At 42.0% G+C, this 27455-nt stretch overlaps 1 protein-coding gene and 1 pseudogene across 2 annotated transcripts in view; both read right to left on the reverse strand.

Annotated features, from left to right (window-relative positions):
* The window catches only part of NLRP1 (NLR family pyrin domain containing 1), a 59833-nt gene that overhangs the window by 25559 nt on the left and 6819 nt on the right, over positions 1-27455 (reverse strand). Inside the window, exons 5-7 of the mRNA XM_054256217.2 lie at positions 13681-15295; positions 9334-9504; positions 148-318 (exon numbers count right to left, since the gene is read on the reverse strand). Of these exons, the coding sequence (XP_054112192.2) occupies positions 148-318; positions 9334-9504; positions 13681-15295 (1957 nt within the window). The remainder of the gene's footprint in view (positions 1-147; positions 319-9333; positions 9505-13680; positions 15296-27455) is intronic.
* LOC103793222 (NEDD4 family-interacting protein 2 pseudogene) lies at positions 21111-21981 on the reverse strand (annotated as a pseudogene). Its single transcript, XR_013535837.1, has one exon. The product of XR_013535837.1 is annotated as an NEDD4 family-interacting protein 2 pseudogene (transcript).

A 27455-nucleotide genomic window follows, 5' to 3' on the forward strand; every position in this document is an offset into this window, starting at 1 on the left:
TCCTGAGCCTCTACTGCTTCGCTGAGATCCAGTAGGCTCCTCCCACTCCCACAAAGCAGGTCTCACCTTCTCTCTGCCTGTCCCCTCCGTCTGCCTCATGGTGGCAGGCAGCTCCCCCCACCTCCCCTGCACACCAGGAGCAATTACTGCAGTCGCTGTAGCTTGCAGGTTGGCCATCTCAGTCCCTGGCAAAGGTGTTTGGCTCCAGCATCTGTGAGCACATTGAAGCTCAGCTCCACCTCGGTCAGGGTCTGGTTTGTTCTCAGCCCAGAGGCAAGGTCCTTGCAGCCCTCAGCCGTGAGGCCACAGCCGGCCAACCTGTGGAAGACACAAACCCATGGCCTTGAGCTTACTCACCTGTTGATTCAACAAACACCCATAAGCACCCACTGATCACCTACTATGTGGGCCAGGCAGAGGTCTAGAAAACCCAGGCCCCAGAAATGCACAGGCTACTTGGAGATAGACATAGAAACAAATAATAGTTTTTTTTTCTTTTTTTTTTTTAACCTTTTTTGATTAACATTCTCCAACGTTTTCCCATGTGACTCAGAGTACAAGTCAAGGTCCTTTTCCTGGTCTACAGGGCCCTGGGGACTTGGATTCTCATCATCTCTGTCCTCATCTCTAATATCTTTGAGCTCCATCCTCACTGGCCTTCTCTCTGTTCCTCACACACCCCAGGCACAGTTCTACCTGAGGCTTCTGTACCTGCTGCTTCTGCTTCTGCTTCTGCCCGGAGCAGTCTTCTGGAGCTGGTATCTCATGGTTTGTTTCTCCGTTTGCATCAGGTCTTTGCTCTGAAGGAAGTCACTTTGGGGACTTCTTGCCTCATCTTTCCACTTAAAATTGCACATCCACCCCCAGGCTCCCTGCTCCTTTCTGCTTTACTTTTTCTATAGCTTATGTCACTCACAATATATTTTACTTATTTATTTGGCTTCTTGTCCTCCTTCCCAACTAGAATGTAAGCTCCTTTAGGAAGGAATCTTTCCCATTTTCTTTCTTTTTGTTTGAGATGGAGTCTTGCTCTTTCGCCCAGGCTGGAGTGCAGTGCCGCAATCTCGGCTCACTGCAACCCCGCCCTCTGGGTTCAAGTGATTCTCCTGCCTCAGCTTCCCGAGTAGCTGGGATTATAGGCATGTGCCACCTGGCCCAACTAATTTTTGTATTTTTAGTAGAGACGAGGTTTCGCCACGTTGGCCAGGCTGGCCTTTAAGTTCTGACTTCAGGGGTCCACCCACCTCGGCCTCCCAAAGTGTTAGGATTACAGGCATGAGCCACCATGCCAGGCCTCATTTTCTAGTCATATCCCAGTGTCCAGAGCAGGATCTAGCATACAGTAGGTGCTTAGTAAGTATGTAGTAAATAAATGAATGAAACAGCCACAAAAGAGGGGCAACTCAGGTACAGCTGAAGGCAGAGGAATGAGTGATTGCCAAGGCAGGGAGGAAAAGGTGAGCCTTATACGAGTAGTTCACTGAAGTGAGGGCAGAGGCAGGGGTGTGGTGTGTATGGCTGGTAGGGAAGATGTAAAATCACAGCATGCAGTCAGTGTAGTGATGTTGGCATAAAGGTTACCCAGGTAGAGAGAAAGTTTGAGGGTAAAGCTAGAAAATATCACAATGGTGGTAGGTCTTGGATGCCATTATAAGATGTTGAAACCTATTTCCCCAGGGCAGTGATGAGCCCATAAGAGTTTTTGAGGACACCAGTGATGTGGTCTCTGCATTGCTTTAGAAAAGTCTTTGAAGGAGGTTGCAGTGAGCTGAGATTATGCCACTGGACTCCAGCATGGGCGACAGAGCAGGACTCCATCTCCAAAAAAAAAAAAAAAAAAACAAGAAAGATCTCTGAGGGGGCTGGATAGGGAGATGCAGAAGGCAGGGGGTCTGGGTGGGAGGATGAACAACTGGGTCAGAGCGGTGACTTTTGGGAGATGCTTCAAGTAGACCCTGTGTTACTCAGCGGAGTCCGAGGAGGCTTCTAGATTGGATTCAGAGTAGAAGCTGCTGTCACTTACTGAGAAAGTAGATGTGAGAAGAGTATCAGTTTCATTGCTGTACAACCAGGGCAGCTGCACAGGGCCCCGCACTCAGAAGGACCTGCAGTTGGCAAGGGTGTGAGGAGGACCCTTCTAGATTGAGGTTTAATGCTCTATGGACACCATCTTGAATTTCTTAATAATTTTGTCTTTGAATTTGTGTTTTGTAGGTGAAGTCTGATGGGACCATGGAGCCTCAGCTCATAGGTGATCCCATCAGTGAGCTAGAATTAATCAAGCCCTGGCTTACCTGATACAGAGGAGGTAGGTGTTGCTGGGTCACCCCCTCACTGAGTCGTGTCCCGTTCTCCCATTGCTAACTATGTGAATTTGGCAAGTCGTTAATTTTCCTGAGCCTCTTAGGACAACTTAGGCACTAAGTACATAGCATACGTGATCCTAAGTACATAGCATACATGTCCTAAGTACATAGCATACATGTCCTAAGTACATAGCATACATATCCTAAGTACATATCATACATGTCCTAAGTATATAGCATACATATCCTAAGTACATAGCATACATGTCCTAAGTACATAGCATACATGTCTTAAGTACATAGCATGCATGTCCTAAGTACATAGCATGCATGATCTCCTTTGACTTTGTAGCCACCTTGTACAATAGACATGGTGAATCCATGTTTTTAACGAGTAAATCAAACTGAAACTTGATAAAGAAACCTACCTATAGTTTTCAATTTGTAACTGATAGAGGCAAGATTCGAACCTGTGCATGTCTGGCTTCAGGGAAAGAGCTCCAGGATGGTCGTTCCCCAGTCCATTTCTTCATATATGGAAAATAGAAATAATTGTTCCTGCTTTGCCATTTTTGCATATTGTTTTTTGTTTTTTTGGAAGGCCCAAGGAATTAATGGATATGAAGGTGTTTGCATTTGAGATTGTAAAGTTCTATGCCAATGTCATAAAGAGTACACTGAAGATTGGTGTCTTCCTACTGGGGTGTGAAGTTTGAGGTAGAACCAGGATTCCTGAGTCCTACTCAAAAACATTTTTACTGGACTCTGGTGGTTCTCCTTGGGTGGGTTTTAGGGGTGGGTAGAGCAGCCTCATATGGATATCAAAAATCCCAGCACAAGGCTAGGCTTGCCTCCTTACTCTGCATGCTCAACTTCTCCCACTGTAAAAATTCCTTTTCAATGAGCAACCTCTTGGTTGCTTTCCTTTCTTGCCATCTCCTTTCTCTCAATCTCTTAGCACTTTCTTTTCTTCACTTTCCTTGGAATGTAGCTTAGCTTCCATGATCCTTCACTGGCAGTGAATTTCTTACCCTCTGACCTTCCATCACATCCCCCTGGCTAACCCCAAACTCTACTATCTTCCCACTCCCCACCCCAAGTCCCGCCTGTGCAATAGAGTAGGTGGCTGCCATCTTGAATCATGACCACAACCCTCACATGGGTTACAGCAATGCCTGACAGGCAGAGATCTCATGCTCTCCTCCAGCCATTTGAAGATCTTCTCTTTTTCAAACCTCCAGCACCTCAATCCTCACACTCACTCCTAGGAAACAACTCAAAATTCCTATTTATCAGAGAAAAATCATGCCATCAGTGGGAACCTCTCAGCTTCTATCCTTATCTTCCCTGTCCTTATCTCCCCTCCTGTTACAGTAGAGAAACATTTCCTTCCTCTTTCAAGGCCAATCTTTCTCCTACTCGCTTCCCCTGAGGATAGAGAGCCATCAATAACTCCTTCTCCTTCTTGTATATTTTATCACTCCTCCTCCACTGATACTCAAACTGAGATTATTCCTTCTTAAATGCAAGTAAGCAGATGAACACACACATTTACTCAGCCCACCATCCCCTCTGCTTTAGTTCTTTCCTCCTTTTCACTACCAAAGCCTTTGAAGAAAGTATATTTGTGGTCTCATTTTTTACCCTCTCTCCCTCTTTAATCCATTCCAGTCTGTATTCCAGCCTCTTCATGTTACATAAGCTACTTCTGCTGAGGTTATTCATGACTTTTCTATCTCTAACCCAGGGGACAAATTTCAGTCCTTATCTTACTTGACCTCCCAGCAGCAGTAGCCCCCGCTGACCTCCTTGAGACCCTCTGTTCTGTTGGGTTCCATGACACCACTCTCTCCTGGTGTCCCTTTCATCTCTGTGTCCCCTCCTTCTCAGGCTTGTTTGTTGACTCTTCTTTGTCGGGCCACTAAAGACAGGGCTTGAGGTGTTCTCCAGGCTCGACATGCAATCTTATTTTTGCCCATGAATTTTTGAATCAGCTTGTCCATTTCTTCAATAATGGCAGCTGGAATTCTGATAGGGATTGTATTGAATCTGTAAATCAGTTTGGAGGGTATTGCCATTTTAATAATATCAAGTCTTCCAATCTATGAACATGGGACATCTTTTCATTTATTTAGGTCTTATATAATTTCTTTCAACCATTTTTGTTTTGTAGTTTCCAGTGTACAAGTTTTCTTTTGTTAAATGTATTGTTTTTCTATTTTAATTTTTGGATTATTCACTGCTGGTGTATAGAAGTACACCTAATTTTTGTATATTGTTCTTGTTTCCTGAAACCTTGCTGAAATCGTTAGCTTTTTTTTTTTTTAACAGGGTCTCCCTCTGTCACCCAGGTTGGAGTGCAGTGGCATAATCTCAGCTCACTGCTACCTCTGCCTACAAGGCTGAAGCAATTCTCCCACCTCAGCCTCCTGGGTAGCTGGGACTGCAGGCATGTGCCACAATACCCAGCTAATTTTTTGTATTTTTGATAGAGACAGGGTTTTGCCATATTGCCCAGGCTGGTCTTGAACTCCTGAACTCAAGGAATCCACCCATCTCAGCCTCCCAAAGTGCTGGGATTACAGGCATGAGCCACCATGCCTGGCCCTAATTTTAATATTTTAGATTCCTTAGGATTTTCTACATACACCATCATGTCACCTGCAAATAATAGTTTAATTACTTTCTTTTCAATCTAGAAGCCATTAATTTCATTTTATTGCTTTTGTCCTGGATGGAACCTTGAGTACAATGTTGAATAGAAATGGCAAGAACAGACATCTTTGTCTTATTCCTAATCTTACGGGGAAAGCACTCAGTCATCCACCATTAAGTATAATGTTAGCTGTGGGTTTTTCACTGCTAACAACTTTATCGGGTTGATAATGTTTCCTTTTATTTCTAGTTTGCTGAGTGTTATCAATGTGAAAGGTGTTGGATTTTTGTCAAATGCTTTTTTTTTGTCTTTGAGATAATCATTAGTTTGTGTTCTTTATTCTATTAACATGTTGCATTACATTGATCAATTTTCCTAGGTTAAACCCAGTTTGCATTCTTGGCATAAATTTCACTTGATCATGGTCTACAATCCTTTTTATATGTTGCCAGTATTTTGTTATGGAATTTCACATATATATATTCATAAGGGAAGTTGACCTGTAGATTTTTTTTTCTCTTGTGATGCTTTTGATTTAGTCTAATTTTGGTATCAGGGTAATATTGATCTCATAGAACGAATTGGCACATGTTCTCTTTTCTGATATTTTTGGAAGAGTTTGAAAAGATAAGTGTTAATTCTTCTTTAAATATTTGGGAGAATTCACCAGTAAAACCATCTGGGTTTGGGCTTTGTTTCATAGAAACTTTTTTACTTACTAATTCAATATCTGTATTTGTTATAGGTCTATTAAGATTTTGTATTTGTTCTTTAAGTCAGTTTAGGTATTTGTGTTTTTCTGGAAGTTGGCCCATTTCATCTGGGTTATCTAATTCGTTGGCTTACAATATTTCATAATATTCCCTTTTAATTCTTTTATTCCTGTAAGTTCAGTTGTGACGTCCTATCTTTTATTTCTGCATTTAGTAATCTGAATCTTCTTACTTTTAATTTTAGTTAGCTCAGCTAAAAGCTGTCAATTTTGTTGGTGTTTTTAAAGAATTAACTCTTAGTTTCATGGATTTTCTGAATTGTTTCTATTCTCTGTTTAATTTATCTCTACTCTCTAGTCTTTATTATTTCTTTTCCCCTGCTTGCTTTTGGTTTTGTTTGCTTTTTTTTTTAAAAAAAATTTCTTTACTAACACGAAAGATCTAAGGAAAAAAATTGTTAAAGTGTAAGTTTAGGTTACTGATTTGAGATTCTTCCTCTTATTCCTCTCTTTCGTTTTCTTTAATAGACTTTATTTTTTAGAGTAGTTTTAGATTCACAGTAAAATTGAGCAAAAAGTACAGAGAGTTCCCATATACTCCCTGTCCTCACATCTCTCATACAATCTTTCCCACTACTGACATGCTGTACATTAGTACATTGCAGTGAAATTTGTTACAATTGATAAACTGACATGGACACATCATCACCCAAAGTCCATAGTTTACATTAGGGCTCACTCTTGGTATGCATTCTGTGGATCTTGACAGCTGTATAATAATACATACTAACTCTAACCCTAACCTTAATCCTAACCCTAACCCATGATTATAGTAGATACAGTAGTTTCACTGCCCTAAAACTCTTCTGTGCTCTATGAATTCCTCCTTTCCCTCAAGCCCTGGAAACCACTAACCTTTTAATTATCTCCTTGGTTTTGCCTTTTCCAGAATTTCATATAGTTGGAATCATACAGCCTGTAGCCTTTTCAGATTGGCTTCTTTTGGTAACATGCATTTAAAATTTCTCCATATCTTTTTGCAGCTTGATAGTTTATTTCTTTTTAGCATTGAATAATCGTCCATTGTCTGTTTGTATCTCAATTTATTTGTCCATTCACTTCCTGAAGTACATCTTGCTTCCAAGTTTTGGCAATTATGAACAAAGCCGTCATAAACATGCATGTGCAGGTTTTGTGTGGACAGAGGTTTTCAATTCATTTGGGTAAATATCAAGGAGTGCAATGGCTGGATTATATGGTGAGAGTATATTTTGTTTTGTAGAAAACTGCCAAACTGTATTCTAAAGTGGCTGTATCATTTTCCATCCCCACTAGCAATGAATGAGATTTCCTGTTGTTCTACATCCTCACCAGCATTTGGTGCTGTCAGCGTTTTGGATTTTAGCCATTCTAATAGGTGTGTATTGGTATCTTTTCTTTTTCTTCATTAATTTTTAAAACATTTTGAGTATTTTTTTTTAGAGATAAAGTCTGTCTCTGTTGCCCAGCTTGGAGAGTGCAGTGGCATAATCATATCTCACTGTAATATTGAGCTCCTGGGCTCAAGTGAATCCTCCACCTCAGCCTCCCAAGTAACTAGAACAACAGGCACATATCATCATTCTCAACGAATTTTTTATTTTATGTTTTTGTAGAGACAGGGTCTCTCTATGTTGCCCAGGTTGGTCTCAAACTCCTGACCTAAGGCAATTGTCCTGCCTTGGCCTTCCAGACCTTTGGGATTATAGGCATGAGCCACCATGTCTGACCCTATCTTTCCTTTTTTTTTTTTGTTTTAAATAGAGGCATTTATAACTATAAATTTCCCTTTAAGCACTGCATTAGCTACATTCAATGCATTTTGGCATGTTGTATTTTTGTTTTCATCCCTTTCAAAGTATTTTCTAATGTCCTTTGTAATTTATCCTTTGACCTTTCATTATTTAGAAGTATGTTGTTTAATTTCAGTGTATTTATGAACTCCTCAAATTTCCTTCTATTGTTGATTTCTAATTTCATTTTATCACGGTCAGAGAATATGCTTTGTATGATTTCAGTCCTTTCAAATTTGTTGGGATTTGTTTTATAGAGCTTTATTTGATACCTGCTTGGCATGTTCACTTGGATACCTTGAAAAGATCCTGAAACCAGCAAACATGAGATCACACTCATGAAACTCCATCCCCCCACAATCACTTTTCTTTTAGTATTCCCCATTGTAATGTAGGTGCCACTATCTCAAGAGTTGCTTTGGTCAGAAACCTAAAATCATCCTTGATATCTTCCTCTTCATTTTTCCCTAATTTCAATCCATTACTCAGCCCAGTTGATTTTACTTTTAAAGATCTCTTATATCTAGTCACTTTGTTCCATAACCATTGCCAATACCATAGTCTAAGCTATGGCTGCCTGTTACAAAAACTGCTGTAATTTTCCTTAGTCCAAGCTATCACCATCTTTGCAAGAACTACTGCAATTTTCTTACTCATTGGTTTCCCAACCTCTACTTTTGCACTCTTCCAATCCATTGTCCATGTTGCAGCCAGTTTCTATTTTGAAAATATACTGATCATGTCAATCTTCTGCTTAAAATCCCACTCCATCAGGAAAAAACCCCAAATCCAACATGGCATACAAAGCTTGCATAATGTGGTTGTCGTTGGTATCTGAAGCCTTATCTCCCTCCTTTGCTATCTGCCCTCCAGCCACACTGGCCTGCTTTTAATTTCTTTTTTTTTCTTCAATTTCTTATTTATTTATTTATTTATTTATTTTTATTGCATTTTAGGTTTTGGGGTACATGTGCAGAACATGCAAGATAGTTGCATAGGTACACACATGGCAGTGTGTTTTGCTGCCTTCCTCCCCTTCACCCACATTTGGCATTTCTCCCCAGGCTATCCCTCCCCAGCTCCCCCACCACCGCTTTCCCTCCTCTATTCCCCCCAGTAGACCCCAGTGTGTAGTACTCCCTTCCCTGTGTCCATGTGTTCTCATTTTTCATCACCCGCTTATGAGTGAGAATATGCGGTATTTCATTTTCTGTTCTTGTGTCAGTTTGCTGAGAATGATGTTCTCCAGATTCATCCATGTCCCCACAAAGGACATGAACTCATCATTTTTGATTGCTGCATTATATTCCATGGTGTATATGTGCCACATTTTCCCAGTCCAGTCTATCATCAATGGGCATTTGGGTTGGTTCCAGGTCTTTGCTATTGTAAACAGTGCTGCAATGAACATTCATGTGCGTGTGTCCTTACAGTAGAACGATTTATAGTCTTTTGGATATATACCCAGTAATGGGATTGCTGGGTCAAATGGAATTTTTTTCAATTTCTTGACTGCCTCTTCCTGCCTTCTGCACAGAGCCTTTGTACATGCTATTCTTTTTGCCTGAAACTTTTTCCCTCCTGCTTCACTTAGTTCAAACCTCTGTATTCTTCAGACCTCCCTCAAGCTTCACTTCATGAGAGAATTTTGTGTGTGTGTGTGAGCAAAACATCCTGTCTGTGTTTGTTTAGCAAAGTCACACTGGCCAGAGAGGGCCTTAACGAATATCTGATGAATACAAGGGCAAATCCCTCAGGCCAGACTCAGCTTCTGCCTTGGATCTCCTCCCCATCCTTGCTTCAGAACAGAACCCAAGCCAGACTCACCGTAGGGTCTCCAGGAGGCAGCGAGGGTATTTCAGGGTCTCACAAAGACTCTGCACTGCAGAGAGGCTAAGCAAGTTTCCACTTAGGTCCAGCTCCTTCAGGCTTCTGGTGACCTTGAGAACGGAGAAGAGAATCTGCCAATAGGCATCTGTGGCTGGGACCCACCTGAACCTGAGGGAGAGAGAGGAGGACAGGATAGATGTGTTGTGTTGAGGGGGTTTGAGGTACCCAGCCCTGCACAACACAGTTGAGCTCTGTCCCCCTGAGCACCAGACCACAGCAGGCAGTGCCATCCCCAGTACTGACCAGCCTCCCTATCTGCTCCTGTCACCCAGAGCTAGATCCCTCTCCTCCATGTGACTCCTCATTCTACAGCCCTTACCATAGGACACTGAAGTGTTCATTTTTTGTGTCTGTTTCTCCCACAGTCTGAGAGTTCCTTGAGGGCAGACACAGATACTTGTCTTTTGTTTTTTTTTAATCTTCAGTGCTCAGTATAGGTCCTGGCCTCTCGCTGTGCAGGGGCAAGGAGCTGCCTGCACATGGGCTCTGCATCTCTGTGCCTCACTCCGTCTCCTTGCCTGTAAAAACAGGACAGCAATAGCATCTGCTGCAGAGGGGTGTGTGAGGATTAACAACTACTACGAAGTATCCCAAAAGTCCTAGAGCAGTTTAAGTTTTAATAATTGTGGAAGTACAAGTAGTACAAACATATAGAAAAAGCCAGCTGAGTGCAGTGGCTCATGCCTATAATCCCAGTACTTTAGGAGGTAGAGGCAGGAAGATCGATTGAGCTCAGGAGTTTGAGACCAGCCTGGGCAAATAGTAAGATCCTGTTTTCACACACACAAAAAAAATAAATAAAAAATAGCCAATGTGGTGGTGTGCACCTGTAGTCCCAGCTACTCAGGAGGCTGAGGTGGCAGAATGGCTTGAACCCGGAAGGCCAATGTTGCACAGTGAGGTATGGTCATGCCACTGCAGTATTCCTAGGAGACACAGCGAGATTCCATCTCAAACACACACACACACACACACACACGCGCACGTGCGCGCACGCGCACACACACACACGTGCGCGCACGCGCACACACACACACACACACACACACAGAGGAGAAAAAAAGCCATAAATGAGGCTGGATGTGGTAGCTCATGCTTGTAATCCCAGCACTTTGGGAGGCCGAGGCAGGCGGATCACCTGAGGTCAGGGGTTCGAGACCAGCCTGGCCAACATGGTGAAACCCCATCTCTACTAAAATACAAAAATTAGCCAGCTGGCGGTGGTAGCAGGCGCCTGTAATCCTAGCTACTCGGGATGCTGAGGCAGGAGAATTGCTTGAACCCAGGAGGCGGAGGTTGCAGTGAGCTGAGATCATGCCATTGCCCTCCAGCCAGGGCAACAAGGGCGAGACTTACCTATAAACAAAACCAAAAAAAAAAAAAAAAAAAAAAAGAGCCATAAATGAAAGTTGATTTGAATTTCTTTTACATTTGCTTAGTTTTGTGAAACTTGAAAAATACATTTAAAATTTTTTATTTCTGTCAGCATTTGCCATCTGTAATCAAGAGGACTGGAAAAAAAATTAAGTTTATATTGAAATACACAATGCTTAATCACAACCTGAAACCTCTCATCTTGCCATCTTCATTTCCTTAATATCTCAGGTTGGTTCTCCTCTTCCTTCCCACAGCCCTTGGCCAACCTCCACCCTTTCTTCCTGAACTTTCACTTTGTTGTTTATAGTAGTCTCCTTACTCTTCTCTCTGCCTTGCCTAGCTGACTCACTTCCTTTACAATTTCCCCTCCCACTTGCAACTGAAGCCTCTGACTTTCCCATGGCATTCTCTTAAGGCTCTACTTGCTCCCACCTATCCCAAACTGTTTTCTCTGGTCTGGTGTTCCTGGTTCCCCTTACCCATCCCAGTACCCACCCCCGGCCAGCCACCATCTGGCCTCTGCCTCTGGCTGCTTGAAACTCTTCTGAAGGTCTCCCATTGGTCCACTGCCACTTGGAATACCTGTATCTAGATCCTTTAAGGCCTATCTCACATTTATAATTATGAACAACTAGAAACAGTTTACAATGGCCAAGAATAGGAGAATGGTCAAATCAGCCATGGCACTCCCCTGTGGAATGGCATGTGGTCATTCAAAATGGTGTTGTATCAGACTACTTAAAAATGTAAGAAGGGCTGGGCATGGTGGCTTATGCCTGTAATCCCAGAACATTGGAAGGTTGAGGCAGGTGGATCATTTGAGGTCAGGAAATAGAGACCAGCCTGGCCAATGTCGTGAAACCCCATCTCTATTTAAAAAACAAAAAAAATTAGCTGGGTGTGGTGGTGCACACCTGTAATCCCAGCTACTTGGGAGGCTGAGGAACGAGAATTGCTTGAACTTGAGAGGCAAAGGTTGCAGTGAGCAGAGAGCACGCCACTGCACTCCATCCTGGGTGACAGAGCAAGATTCTGTCTAAAAAAAAAAAAAATATATATATATATATATATATATATATATATATATATTTATATATATGTATATATATATATATTTATATATATGTTTTAATGAACATGAGTTTTATTGTGAGAAAAAGTTTTAAAAATATGAATATAAAGATCCACATCAAATATTTCTCCCTCTGAGAATCTTTTCTTTTTTGTCCACTCATGTGATCACTCCCTTCCTTGGGCCACACCACAGTACCTTGTCCATATCTCTACTGTTGTAGGCATCACACCCTGTTGTCAGTATTAAATGAATGTTTGTCTTCTCTCCTATTTTTTTTTGAGTGCCTTAGGGCAGGGATTGTGCTCTTTTTTGGTGTGTTTTTGTTTCTGTTTCTAAGATGGAGTCTCGCTCTGTTGCCAGGCTGGAGTGGCAGTGGCAAGAGTTCAGCTTATTACAATCTTCAAGATATTCTCCTGCCTCAGCCTCTGGAATTGCTGGAACTATAGGCATGAGCCACCACGCCCAGCTAATTTTTGCATTTTTTTCATTTATTTATTGAGTTGGAATATTGCTCTTGTCTAGACTGGAGTGCAATGGCATAATCTTGGCTCACTGAAACCTCCGCCTCCCAGGTTCAAGTGATTTCCTGTCTCAGCATCCCGAGTAGCTGGAATTACAGGTGCCTGCCACCATGCCTGGCTAATTTTTGTACTTTTAGTAGACACGGGGTTTCTCCATGTTGGCCAGGATGGTCTCAATCTCTTGACCTTGTGATCCTCCCACCTTGGCCTCCTAAAGTGCTGGGATTATAGGTGTGGGCCACCATGCCCAGCCAGGATTGTGCTTTTTAATCTGTGATCTGTAGGGCCTGGCAGAGAATCAGTGCTTAATAAATATGGAATGAATCATCTAAAACAGGACACAGACACATACCAATACCATGTGATCTATACTGCGGCAGAGGTGGAGGAACCCGGATGGGGAAGTTATGAGTGTTGCTGGGCTGGAGAATGCCTAGAGGAAGCTGCTCTTGCGAAACCAGAGAGCAGGTTTCATGCTGAGTGCCTGGGGCAACAGTGGCACCACAGTCACAAATAATTATGAAGTCAGTTTTGCGGGGAAAAATAGCAAACTTTTTTTTTTTTGAGACAGAGTCACTGTCACCCAGGCTGGAGTGCAATGGCGCAATCTCAGCTCCTGGGTTCAAGCAATTCTCCTGCAGCCTCCTAAGTAGGTGGGACTACAGGTGCCCACAACCACACCCAGATAATTTCTGTATTTTTAGTAGAGATGGAGTTTCACCATGTTGGCCAAGATTGCCTCGATCCCTTGACCTCATGATCTGCCTGCCTCAGCCTCTGAAAGTGCTGGGATTACAAGTATGAGCCACAGTGCCTGGCCAGGAAACTCTTTTTGAGAGCTGATGGGGAAGATCTCAGGGCCAATGTCATTGTCTTCGAGAGCGTTTCTGAAGCAGCTGGAGGAGCAATTTCTTTGAGAGAATGAATGGCCAGAGAGAGGGGCAGGGGTGGGGGGGGCTGCCTGATCCTTGGGGAGTGTGGGGGTAGCTAAGGTCAGCTGGAAGCTAGGAACAGATCCAGGAGAGAAGATGGGCAGTCATTCTAAGGGTAGGAGGAGAGGTGGCAGCATAAGGCGGGGCCCAGTGGCCTCTCCAGAAGCAAGCAGGGTCTGCCCCACAGTTGGACACTACAGAGGAGCTCAGGTGGACAGAGCGTGGTGGTCAGATTGGGCAGTTAGAAGTCACTGGTGACCCTGATTCTTTAGCCACCCCTGTCCCCCAGCCAGGCTCAGTGAGCATGCCTCTGGTGTTCAGGACACTTGGGCTTATGGACTGACAGAGGAGCTGGAGACACGGTGGGTAGAGTACTCACAGGACTACCCTGTCAAGGCTCCTTGCTGGTCCATGCTGCCTGCCCTCAATCAGTTGAAGCTTCTTCACGTTGTGGCAGAATTTAATGCAGAAAGTGCACACCAGGAGCTCCATGTCTGTTTCCACACACATGCACACTTCTTGGAAATGGGCCATCATTTGTGTCAGGAAACTTTTGTCCTGAGTCTCATATAAACAGTGGAGGAACTCCAGAGAGTGTGACTGCAGTGGGGGCTGCAGGAACTGGGCGCACTGCAGAAGCCTCTTCTTTCTCTCCCGAGACAGCCGGCAGTCGAAGATGTTCTCCATCTCTCTTGCCCCCTGTTCACTTAACAGGCCCAATAGGAAACGTGTGGTTGGTGCCCTCAACAGGTCATGTGTTCCATATGCTTCTAGCAACTTTCCCAAACCCATGATGTGATTAGAATGTTCACCTCTCCCCTTCTTATCCTCCAAGGCACAGGACATTGCTGCAAAGAACTCCTGGAAACAGAGGTGAATGAAGCTGTAGCTCAGAGGGATGGGGTGCTCTTGAAGAATATCCATCTTCAAGAGGGAGGAGATGATGGCCCCATCTAACCCATGCTTCTTGAGGTCATCTGGACTGAAGAGGGTCTTTCTTTGCCAGGTGCCCTCAGCAGCCAGGGAGCAGAAGCCCTGGAGCTGGGACCCCAATGGCTGAGCTTGGAGAGCCTGGGAAAAGTAATGCAGACAGAGGGTCGTGGTGGTCTTGGAGGTCAGTGTGAGTTCTTCCTTCTGCTTCATCTGCTGCATCAGGCAAGTGCAGGCCAGCCAGGACACCCAGGGCACAAGACACAGGGCCCAGAGTTCTTTGTTCGATTTGACCAACCTAAAGGCTCTACTTGCTTGCATTTCATCTGTGAAATATTTGTAGAAATATTCCTTCCTGCTGGACTCAGAGAACCCCAGGACCTCTACCCAACGTGCCTGCTCCAAAGAAGGAATGAGATGCTGCAGAGCTGTGGTCCGAGCAGTAATCAGGAAGGATGCCTTGGGAAGTATGGTTTTCCCCAGCAAACTCCCCAGCAGTGCATCTGCTGGCTGCGGCTGGCTCCAATGCAGACAGAGCTCGGAACTCTGCTCCTCCAAGACCCATTTTGGCTCATCCACACCATCGAGGATGAAGAGCAGCCGCTCTGGCCTAGACAGGATCTGTCTAATGGGAGCCTGAGTGGCTGTCCAGTCTTTTTCAATGAGCTCAGCAAGACTCAGCACCTTGGACTGGGCCAGCTCTCTGCAGCTGAAGTAGAAGACATGTTGGAAGCAATCCCTATACAGCTGGCCTCTCCCCCAGGCCTCCCTCACCCGCCTGGCCAGTGTTGACTTCCCAATTCCAGCAGCCCCCTGCAGTATGACTATATGAGGTTCCTGGGTATCCAGGCCTGGGCCAAATAAATCTCCGATCTCAATTAAATGTCCTTGATTCTCCTCCACATTATGAAGCAATCTTCCCCCGACCAGGCACTCATGGCTTCTGGGGTGAGGCCTTTGTAGAAGTAGCAGCTGTGTAAATTTTTGGTTCAAATCCTCATTTTTCCAGGACCATGTGGAACAGGGACTCTCCCTCCACAGGCTCTGGTCTCTTTCTCTGATTCCTAAGGGAGGGAAAGAAGGAACATAAAGGTAGAGAATAGAATAATTAATTAAAAACTATTTTAGGCACCTACTCCAAGCCACACAATGCACTGGCTGCAGACACTGGTATGTTCTCGCCATGTGGTAGAAAGAACACGTGCTTTGGGGTAGAAGATCCCCGTTCAAGTCTTGACTCAACCAAGTCATACTCCCTGAATGAATTTTCATCACTGAATATTTATTAAGTGCTTACTATGTGCCAGGTGCTGCTGTAGGGGTTGGGGATAAAGAGTGAACAAAACAGACATAACTCTGTCCTCACTAAGCTCATGATGCTGGCCATTAGCTCCTATGAGCCTCAGTTTTCTCATCCATAAGCTGGGGGTTGTAGGAGGTCACGAAGGAGTGGAGGAGATAGTGGAGTGTGTAGCAGATGCTGACAGCATCCCCTGAGCACCCGCTGTTGCAGTACCTGCCAACAGTGTCCCTTGGCAGCAGCTTTGGTCATCTGTCTGAGGGCTTGTTTTCCGCCTGTCAGCCAGGAGGGCCAGAAATACTGGGGGATAGTACTGTAGTCCAGGAGATGCCCTTAGTGGACAACAGATGGGGGTCCCTTGCCCCCAGGGCAGATAACACTCAGGCTTGTTCTCACTGTCTCCCAGACATCCGCAGCAGCATGGAATTTCAGTTGCTTGCAAGGTAACCTGCTCCATAATCTACCTTTCTTGGGCTTCCCTGCCTTACTTCTCTTCTTGATGTTTTTAAGCAACCACCACCCCAATAAACCACCTGCAAGCAAATCTGGTTTCAGGCTTCTGGGTGAGCCCAACCTGAGACAGATGGAAGATGCCTCCTGACCTGTGAGGAGCTGAGCTCACGTATGTGATTGTTTCCCAGGGAGGGACCTCAGGCTCCTGTCTTAGTTAGACTCCAAATAGAACAGCAGTCACAACTTCTGTTTTTCACAATATTTTGAGTGCCTCTTCCTTTTCTCCTTAGGTGAATTTTATTTTATTTATTTTTTTGAGACGGAGTTTTACTCTTGTCACCCAGGCTGGAGTGCAGTGGCATGATCTCAGCTCACTGCAACCTCTGTCTCCCAGGTTTAAGCGATTCTCTTGCATCAGCCTCCTGAGTAGCTGGGATTACAGGCAACTGCCATCATGCCTGCCTAATTTTTGTATTTTCGTTTCACCATGTTGGCCATGTTGGTCTCAAACTCCTGACATCAAGTGATCCACTCATCTTGGCTTCCCAAAGCGCTGGGATTACAGGCGTAAGCCACTGTGCCTGGTCTCTTAGGTGAATTTTAGAGAGGATGCAGGTGACTCATCCTGCATCCAGGGATGAAGCCCTGGCCATTCTAGAAACCTGCTGGGGCTCCAAAGTTCAAGGTTACCTGGCTTGCATCTGCAGGTGTGCCGAGGAAATCTGGGGAGAGTGGGGCCAATTCACACTGTTAGCACTGGTGAGACTGGTGAGGGTGTGGTGTTCAGAAAGCTACCCCACCTCTGAAGTAATTATCTATAGACCTGCTTTTCCTGTCTCCTGTGGGATCATTTCCAGCAATGTGAAAACCTACAAACCTCAGGATGACCACCCAGGGTCACGGCCATGGCCCTCCCCACTGAGAATGTGCCTGTCTGAGGTGCCACAGGAGGGCTTTGCTCTTCTAGATGCCACCTTCTCCAGAACCTCCTGGTTTTCATGGCTCTGTTACCATGCTGTGTAGCTAAATCCTCTTGAAAAGCCAGACTAAAAATTGTACCCTTACCCTTGGTACCTCTAACAAGTTTCATTTTAATGTTATGCTCCTGGCCAAAGTGTTGGCAAACTCTTGTCAAATCCACAAAAACAGGTGGCTGGCTGGATTTAGCTGGTTTGCCAACCCAAGCCAGCCACCTGTTTTTGTACAGCCTGTGAGTTAAGAATGATTGTTACATTTTTAAATGGTTGGGAAAAAAATCAAAAGAAAAATAATATTTTATGCATGTGAAAATAACATATATAAAATTTATTGTTCCTGAGTATAGTTTTATTGGAATACAGCCATGCCCACTTGTTTATGTCCATGGCTGCCTTCAGGCTATGAGGGCAGACCTGAGTACTTACAACAGAGACCCTATGGCCTACAAACACTAAAACATTTACTATCTTGTCTTTTTTTTATTTTTTATTTTTTGATGGAGTCTCACTTTGTAGCCCAGGCTGGAGTGAGTGGCATGATCTTGACTCACTGCAACCTCCATCTCCCACGTTCAAGCAATTCTTTTGTCTCAGCCTCCTGAGTAGCTGGGATTACAGACATATGCCACCACATGCGGCTAATTTTCATATTTTTAGTAGAGCTAGGGTTTTGCCATGTTAGCCAGGCTGGTCTCAAACTCCTGACCTCAAGTGATCTGCCCGCCTCGCCCTCCTAAAATGCTGGGATTATAGGCATGAGCCATCATGCCTGACCTACTATCTTGTCTGTTGCCCAAATTTTCTTACCTTTTCTCTTAATAGATTAAAAAGCATACCATGTAGTTTTTATACTTGCCATGAAACTGTTCTTCAGGTTATTTTGTTCAGGTTCCCCACTTGGACAGCAGTGGGGGTGACTCTGCTCACCCCTGCCACTGGTCGCCAGGCAGGCAACGTCTGCTAGCAGTCCTGCTTCTGTCTAAACTCAGCCAGCAGAGGCAAACTCCTGGTGCCCCGGGAAACACTCTGAAGGCAGGGTGGGTGACTCCACCCACCACCACCTCACCTAGCCAGACAGGCCATGTCTGCTAGAGCTTCCAGCCCAGCCGGTCCTCCTTCTGTCTAAATCCAGCTGAGGGGTGCAGCCTCCTATTGCTGCCCTTGCTGCGCAGAAGCTTTTTAACTTGATGTGATCCTGTTTGTCTATGTTTGCTTTGGTTGCCTATGCTTGTAGGGTATTGCTCAAGAAATCTTTGCAGACCAGTGTCTGGGAGATTTTCCTTGATGGTTTTTTGTAGCAGTTTCGTAGTTTGAGGTCTTAGATTTAAGTTTTTAGTCAAATTTTTGATGTGTTTTTGTCTGGTTTTGGTATCGCAGTAATATTGGCCTCAGAGAATGGGTCTGGTAATATTCCTTCCTCCTCTATTTTTTGGAATAGTTTCAGTAGAAATGGTATTAGTTCTTTTTTTTTTTTTTTTTTTTTTTTGAGACAGAGTCTCACTCCAATGCCAGGCTGGAGTGCAGTGGCTTGATCTTGGCTCACTGCAACCTCCGCCTCCTGGGTTCAAGCAATTCTCCTGCCTCAGCCTCCCGAGTAGCTGGAACTTCAGGCACGCGCCACCACACCCAGCTAATTTTTGTATTTTTAGTAGAGGCAGGGTTTCACCGTGTTGGCCAGGATGGTCTCAATCTCTTGACCTCGTGATCTGCCCGCCTTGGCTTCCCAAAGTGCTGGGATCACAGGTGTGAGCCACTGTGCCTGGCCATGGTATTAGTTCTTCTTAAATGTTGGGTAGAATTCAGCAGTGAAGCCATCTGGTCCTTGGCTTTTCTTTATTGGAGGACTTTTTATTATGGCTTCTACCTTCTTACTTGTTATTGGTCTGTTTAGGTTTTGGATTTCTTCCTGGTTCAGTCTTGGTAGGTTGCATATATCTAGAAATTTGTCCGTTTCTTCTAGATTTTCCAATTTATTAGCATATAATTGCTCATAGCAGCCACTAATGATCCTTTGATTTTCTGCAGTATCAGTTGTAATGTCTCCTTTTTCATTTCCGATGTTATTTATTTAGCTTTTCTCTCTTTTTTTCTTGGCCTGGCTAAAGGTTTGTTGATTTTAACTTTTCAAAAACTCAACTTGTTTCATTGATCTTTTGTATTTTTTCAATTTCATTTATTTTAGCTCTGATCTTTATTATTTCTTTTCATCTACTAATAGTAGGTTTGGTTTGTTCTTGCTTTTCTGGTTCTTTAAGATGCATCATTACATTGTTTATTTGAAGTTTTCCCTCTTTTTTGATGTAGGCATTTATAGCTATAAACTTCTCTCTTAATATATCCCATAGGTTTTGGTGTATTGTGTTTCCATGATCATTTGTTTCAAGAAATTTTTCTTTATTTTATTCTTAATTTCTTCACTGACCCAGGAGCACATTGTTTAATTTTCTTCTATTTGTTTAGTTTTCTAAATTCCTTTTATTACTAATTTCTAATCTTATTGCATTGTGGTCAGAGAAGATGCTTGAAATTATTTCAATTTTTTGAATGTTTTAAGACTTGTTTTGTGAGCTAATATATGGTGTATCCTTGAGAATTATCCATGTGCTGAGGAATAGAATGGGTATTCTGCAGTTCTTGGAATGTTCTGTAAATATATATTAGATCCATTTGGTCTATAATGCAGATTGAGTTTGATGTTTCTTTGCTGATTTTCTGTCTGGAAGATCTGTCCAATGCTAAAAGTGGGGTGTTAAAGTCTCCAGCTATTATTGTATTGAGGCCTATCTCTCTCTTTAGCTCTAGTAATATTTTCTTTACACATCTGGGTGACTGATCATGTGTTAGATGCATCTATATTTAAAAGTGTTATATCCTTTTGCTGAATTGACCCTATTGTCATTATATAGTGATTTCCTTGTCTTTTCTTATAGTTTTTGTTTTGAAATGTATTTTGTCTGATACAAATATAGTAACTTTTGCTCTTTTTTGGTTTCCATTGGCATGGAATATCTTTTTCCATCACTTTATTTTCTGTTTATGTGTGTCTTTAAAGGTGAAATGTGTTTCTTGTAGGGAACAGATCAATGGTTCTTGTTTCTTCATTCAGCCAGTCTATGTCTTTTGATTAGATAGCTTAGTCCATTTACATTTAATGTTATTATTGATAAGTAAGGACTTACTTCTGTCATTTTTATTTTTTTGTTTTCTGATTGTTTTGTGGTCTTCTCTTCTTTCTTTCTTTTATTCCTGTCTTCCTCTAGTGAAGATAATTTTTTCTGGTGATACAATTTAGTTTCTTGATTTTTATTTTTTGTGTATTCATTTTATGTTTTTTGGTTTGAGGTTACCATGAGGCTTGCAAATACCATCTTATAACTCATTATTTTAACCTGATAATATTATTTGCATAAACAAAGAAATAAGTAGAAAGAAAACTAATAAAAACTCACCTGAACATCATCTCCCTGCTTTTTAAACTTTTTGTTGTTTCTATTTATATCTTATTGTACTGTGTCTTGAAAAGTTGTTGTAGCTGTTACTTTTGATTGGTTCATCATTTAGTCTGCCTACTTAGGATAAGAGAGGTTATACACCATAGTTACAGTGTTAAAATATTCTGTGTTTTTCTGTGTTGTTCTGAGTGAGTTTTGTAGCTCCAGGTGATGATTGCTCACTAATATTCTTCTCTTTCTAATTGAAGTACTCTTTTTAGCATTTCTTGTAGGATGGGTCTGGTATTGATGAAATCCTTTAGCTTTTGTTTGGGAAAATCTTTATTTTTCCTTCATGTTTGAAGGATATTTTCTGTTCTTTCTTTTTTTTCATGGTTAATAATCTCATTTTTATTATACTAAATGTCGAGTCAAAAGTCAATGGCATTTACATGCTGGAAGACTGTTTATCACTCACCTCTTTCAATTATATCAAACACTGATTAACCAAATATGACTGGACTCAAGTGCTACAACTTTCAATTATATCAAACACTGATTAACCAAATATGACTGGACTCAAGTGCTACAACTTTATGATTTCTTTAAAGTATATGCAAATCCCTTAAGTGGGCACATATGCATATGTGCAAAACAAACGAAATATAGATACTTAAAGAATGAACAGAAGTGGCCTGTAAACATAAACCACCCTGCCATTTAATTTCAAAGCTCTGTCTTTTCTTCACTAATTTGTCTTCTGCTATTAGTAGTCTTCTATCCTATTAAAGTTGTAGGTTTACTGATGATCTGGAAATTTCACATTGGTATAAGAAAGGAATGTTGGGTTGATGCAGTCTCTATAAGAAGAAGAAATACGTTGTTCTATGAGCAGCTGCCATACTTTCAGACATGTTTCTGACTTTTAGATAATTAACGAATCCTCTGAAGAAAAGGAGCAGGCCAAGTACAAGAAATATCCACCAAAGCCAATACTGTCCATTGAAATATCCAGTAAAATAATCAGAAAACCTGACAATAAGGATCCATTTGATCAAGGAAAGGCCAAATCCGCAGATAGCACCATACTGTCCAGCTATGGTATTGGTGATACAGAAAAATAAACAAAATCCAAGCCAGTTGAAAATAAATGCCATGAAAAATGCCAGCATGAAAATGCCATTATTCCCCACTCTGAGCTGGTCTGCATCACTGAAGTCATCTCTTGGTGGACACTCTTTCTCCTGAATTCTTTGAGATGTTTCTGCTGCATCTGCCACTGCAGCAGCTTTAGCCTTCTCAGCTTCATCGTATGTAGGAAGAGAGGCAGCAACACTATAGAGAGATGGCACAGGATAAGACTCACCATAAACTTCTGTATCTGAAGTTGTAGGTACTTCCACAGTAATACTACTATACGGTGGAGGTGAAGAGTCAGTTTCAAGTGCTGGTGCTGAAGAGGCAGCCTGCACAATCTGTGTTGCTGGGTTTGAAGTAGATGGCTGCTCTATGGCCAATGATTCTAAGTTATCCTCTTCATTAAGAAGCACCCGGTAGCGCCCAGTCCCCGGCTGGTGGTGATCCATCCTGCCTGGCTCCGGATCCAGCTTCCGAGTGGGCGAGTCCCCTCAGTGCTCAGCTCCCTTGGCCACCCCCGCTGACAACGCTGTCGCTGCAGGACCCCTTCTGCCTCTGTTCCTGCTGCCGCTGAAGGATATTTTCATGAGTTATACTATTTAGGGTAAAAGTTTTCTTTCCTTCAGCATTTTAAATGTCATGCCACTCTCTTCTGGCCTATAAGGTTGTCATTGAAAAGTCTACTGCCAGACGTACTGGAACTCCGTGGTATGTTATTTGTTTTTTTCTCTTGCTACTTTTAAGAACCTTTCTTTATCCTTGACCTTTGGGAGTTTGATTATTAAATGCCTTGAAGTAGTCTTCTTTAAGTTAAATGTACTTGGTGTTCTGTAACCTTCTTGTACTTGGATATCTTTCTTTAGGTTTGTGAAGTTCTCTGTTATCTCTTTGAATAAACTTTCTACTCCTAGCTCTTTCACTACCTCCTCTTTAAGGCCAATAACTCTTAGATTTGTCATCTTGAGGCTGTTCTCTAGATCCTGCAGGTGTGTTTCATTGTTTTTTATTCTTTTTCCTTTTGTCTCTTCTGTGTATTTTCAAATAGTCTGTCTTCAGGCTCACTAATTCTTTATTCGGCTTGATCTATTCTGCTATTAAAGAACTCTGATGCATTTTTCAGTATTCCAATTGAATTTTTTCAGATTCAGAATTTCTGTTTGATTCTTTTTAATCATTTCAATCTGTTTATTAATCTGCTAGAATTCTGAATTTTTTCTCTGTGCCATTTGAATTTCTTTGTTTCCTCAACACAGCTATTTTGAATTCTGTCTGAAAGGTCACATATCTCTCTTTCTCCAGGATTGGTCCCTGGTACCTTAGTTAGTTCATTTGGTGAAGTCATGTTTTTCTGGATGGTATTAATGCTAGTAGATGTTCTTCAGTGTCTGGGCATTGAAGAGCTGAGTATTTATTGTAGTCTTCACTGTCCGGGCTTATTTATAGCCAGCCTTTTTGGGAGGGCTTTCCAGGTCTGAAAGGACTTGAGTTTTGTGATCTGTTTTAGAGGGCACCCTAAGCCCAGTAGGTGTAGTTCTTTCAGAGTCATAGAGGTACCACCTTAATAGTCTTTGAAAAAAGTTCTTAGAGACTGAAGAGACTTAGATAACTAGACAGTAATAATGGGAGACTTCAACACTCATCAACAGAATTGAACAAATCATCGAGGCAGAATACTAGCAAAGATATTTGGGACCTAAATTTAACACTTGACCAAATGGGCCTAACAGACAATCTATAGAACTCTCCGTCCTAAACAACAGAATATATATTCTTCTCATTTGCACATGATATATACTGCAAAATCAACCACACAATCTACCATAAAAAGTTCTCAGGAAAGGATTCCACCAAGACGGCCAATAGAAGCAGCTGTGGAGCACAGTTCCCAGCAACAGAGTTGCAGAAGGTGAGTGATCTCCACATTTCCAAACAAGGTACCAGGTTCATTTCAATGGGACTGGTTGGAGAGTGGATATAACCCAAGCAAGGCAAACTGAGGCAGGGTGGGGTGCTGTCCCACCTGGGAAATGCATCTAACTGGAGGATTGGGGTCTTTCTCCCCTCCAGCCCTCTGGTTCAGATACTGTGCTTCTCCCATGGCCCTTGCAACCCACAGACCAGGAGACCTGTGCTGGACTGAAAAGCCCTGCGAGTTATCTGCACAGGGAGAGAGGTGATACTGCTGGGTGGCAGCAATTGAGCCTACCACACAAAAAAAGCCTGGGTCCAGATGGGTTCACAGCTGAATTCTACCAGACACACAAAGAGGAGCTGGTACCACTCCTTCTGAAACTATTCCAAATAATCCAAAAAGAGAGAATCCTTCCCAAATCATTTTATGAGACCAACATCATCCTGATACCAAAACCTAGCAGAGACTCAACTAAAAAAGAACACTTCAGGCCAATATCCATGATGAACGTTGATACAAAAATCTTCAATAAAATACTAGCAAACTGAATGCAACAGCACATCAAAAAGCTTATATACCACGATCAAGTTGGCTTCATTCTGGGGATGCAAGGCTGGTTCAACAGGCGCAAATCTATAAATGTAATCCACCTCACATAAACAGAACAAAAGACAAGAACCACATGATCATCTCCATAGATGCAGAGAAGGCCTTTGACAAAATTCAACAGCCCTTCATGCTAAAAACTCTCAATAAACTAGATATCAATGAAATGTATCTAAAAATAACAAAAGCTATTTACAACAAACCCACAGTCAATATCATACTGAAGAGGCAAAAACTGGAAGCATTCCCTTTGAAAAATGGCACTAGACAAGGATGCCCTCTCTCACCATTCCTATTCAATATTGTATTGGAAGTTCTAGCCAGAGCAATCAGGCAAGAAAAAGGAATAAAGAGTATTCAGTTAGGAAAAGAGGAAGTCAAACTGTCATCATCTCAATCGAAAATCTCCTTAAGCTGATCAGCAACTTCAGCAAAGTCTCAGGATACAAAATCAATGTGCAGAAATCACAAGCATTCCTATACTCCAATAACAGACAGAGAGCCAAATCAAGAGTGAACTCCCATTCACAATTGCTACAAAGAGAATAAAGTACCTAGGACTACAACTAACAAAGGATGTGAAGGACCTCTTCAAGGAGAACTACAAACCATTGCTCAAGGAAATAAGAGAGGACACAAACAGATGGAAAAACATTCCATGCTCATGGTTAGGAAGAATCAATATCATGAAAATGGCCATACTGCCCAAAGTAATTTATAGATTCAACACTATCCCCATCAAGCTACCACTGACCTTCTTCAAAGAACTGAAAAAAACCACTATAAACTTCATATTGAACCAAAAGAGAGCCTGCATAGCCAAGACAGTCTTAAGCCAAAAGACAAAACTGGAGGCATCACACTACCTGACTTCACACTATACTACAAGGCTACTATAATCAGAACAGCATGGTACTGGTATCAAAACAGAGATATAGACCAATGGAACAGAACAGAGGCGTTGGAAGTAACGCCACACATCTACAACCATCTGATCTTTGAAAAACCTGACAAAAACAAGCAACGGGGAAAGATTCCCTGTTTAATAAATGGTGTTGGGAAAACTGGCTAGCTATGTGCAGAAAGCTAAAACTGGACCCCTTCCTTATACCTTACACTAAAATTAACTCCAGATGGATTAATGATTTAAACATAAAACCCAACACCATAAAAATGCTAGAAAAAAACCTAGGTAAAACCATTCAGGACATAGGCATAGACAAGGACTTCATGACAAAACACCAAGAACAATGGCAACAAAAGCCAAAATAGACAAATGGGATCTAATTAAACTTAAGAGTTTCTGCACAGCAAAAGAAACAATCATTAGAGTGAACTGGCAACCAAGAGAATAGGAAAAAATTTTTGCAATCTGCCCATCTGACAAAGGGCTAATATCCGGAATCTGCAAAGAACTAAAGCAGATTTACAAGAAAAAACAAACAAACCCATTCAAAAGTGGGTGAAAGATATGAACAGACACTTCTCAAAAGAAGACATTTATGAGGCCAACAAACATATGAAAAAATGCTCATCATCACTGGTCATTAGAGAAATGCAAATCAAAGCCACATTGAGATACCATCTCACACCAGTTAGAATAGTGATCAGTGAAAAATCAGGAGACGACAGATGCTGGAGTGGATGTGAAGAAATAGGAACACTCTTTCACTGTTGGTGGGAGTGTAAATTAGTTCAACCATTGTGGAAGACAGTGTGGCAATTCCTCAAGGATCTAGAAATAGAAATTCAATTTGACCCAGCTATCCCATTATTAGGTATATGCCCAAAGGATTATAAATCATTATATTATAAAGACACATGCATACGTATGTTCATTGCAGCACTGTTTACAATAGCAAAGACCTGGAAGCAACCCAAATGCCCATCAATGATAGACTGGACAAAAAAAAAAACAAAAAAAAACGTGGCACATATACACCATGGAATACTATGCAGCCATAAAAAAGGATGAATTCATGTTCTTTGTAGGGACATGGATGAACCTGAAAGCCATCATCCTCAGCAAACTGACAAAAGAACAGAAAACCAAACACTGTATGTTCTCATTCATAGGTGGGTGATGAACAATGAGAACACATGGGCCCAGGGAGGGGAGCATCACACACTGGGATCTGTCGGTGGGGTAGGGGAGGAACAACGGGGGTGGGGAGGTTTGGGAGGGATAACATGGGGAGAAATGCCAGATGTAAATGACAGGGGTATGGAGACAGCAAACCACCTTGGCATGTATGTACCTATGCAACAATGCTGCATGATCTGCACATGTGCCCCAGAACCTAAAGTACAAAAAAAAGAGTTCTCAGCAAATTTAAAACAAAACAAGAACAAATGATATCAGCCACACTCTTGGACTACTGCATAATAAAAAAATAAATACTAAGAAGATAGTTCAAAACCATACAATTCATGAAAATTAACCTGTTCCTGAGTGACTTTTGGGTAAACAATGAAACTGAGGCAGAAATCAAAACATTATTTGAAACAATGAGAACAAAGATATAATATACCAAATCTCTGAGATACAGGTAAAGCAGTGTTAAGAGGTAAGTTTATAGCAGTAAATGCCCATATCAGAAAGTTAGAGAAATCTCAAATTAGCAACTTAACATCACAAATAGATTTAGAAAAACAAGAGCAAATCAATCCCAAAGCTAGCAGAAGACAAGAAATAACCAAAATGAGATGAATTGAATGAAATTGAGATGAAAATAAAACACATAAAAGATCAACAAAATCAAAAGTTTGTTTTGTGGAAGAATAAATCAATTGAGAGACCACTAACCAGACTCATAAAGAAAAATAAAAAAAAAGACAGAAGATCCAAATAAACACAACAAGAAATGACAAAGAGGACATTACCACTGACCCCATAGAAATACGAAAAATCCTCAGAGACGATTGTGAACATCTCTATTCACACAAACTAGAAAAACCTACAAGAAATAGATAAATTCCTAAGACTGAACCAGGAAGAAATTAAAACCCTAACAGAGCAATAACAAATTCTAAAATGGAATCAGTAATAAGAATTCTAGCAACCAGAAAAAGGCCAGGACCAGATAGATTCACAGCTGAATTCTACCAGACATATTAAGAAGAGCTGGCACCATTTCTACTGAAACTATTCAAAAAAATTGAGGAGGAGGGACTCATTCTATGAGTTAGGTATCATTCTGATACCAAAACCTGGCAGAGATACAACAAAAAAAGAAAACTTAAGGACAACAACTGTGATGAACATAGGTGCAAAAATCCTCAACAAAATACTAGCAAATTGAATCCAGCAGCACATCAAAAAGTGCATTCACCAAAACCAAGTAGGTTTTATCACTGGAATGCATGTTTGATTCAACATGTGCAAATCAATAAATATGATCCATCACA

This window comes from Callithrix jacchus, chromosome 5 (genome assembly GCF_049354715.1).
Source record: "Callithrix jacchus isolate 240 chromosome 5, calJac240_pri, whole genome shotgun sequence".
Taxonomy (NCBI): domain Eukaryota; kingdom Metazoa; phylum Chordata; class Mammalia; order Primates; family Cebidae; genus Callithrix; species Callithrix jacchus.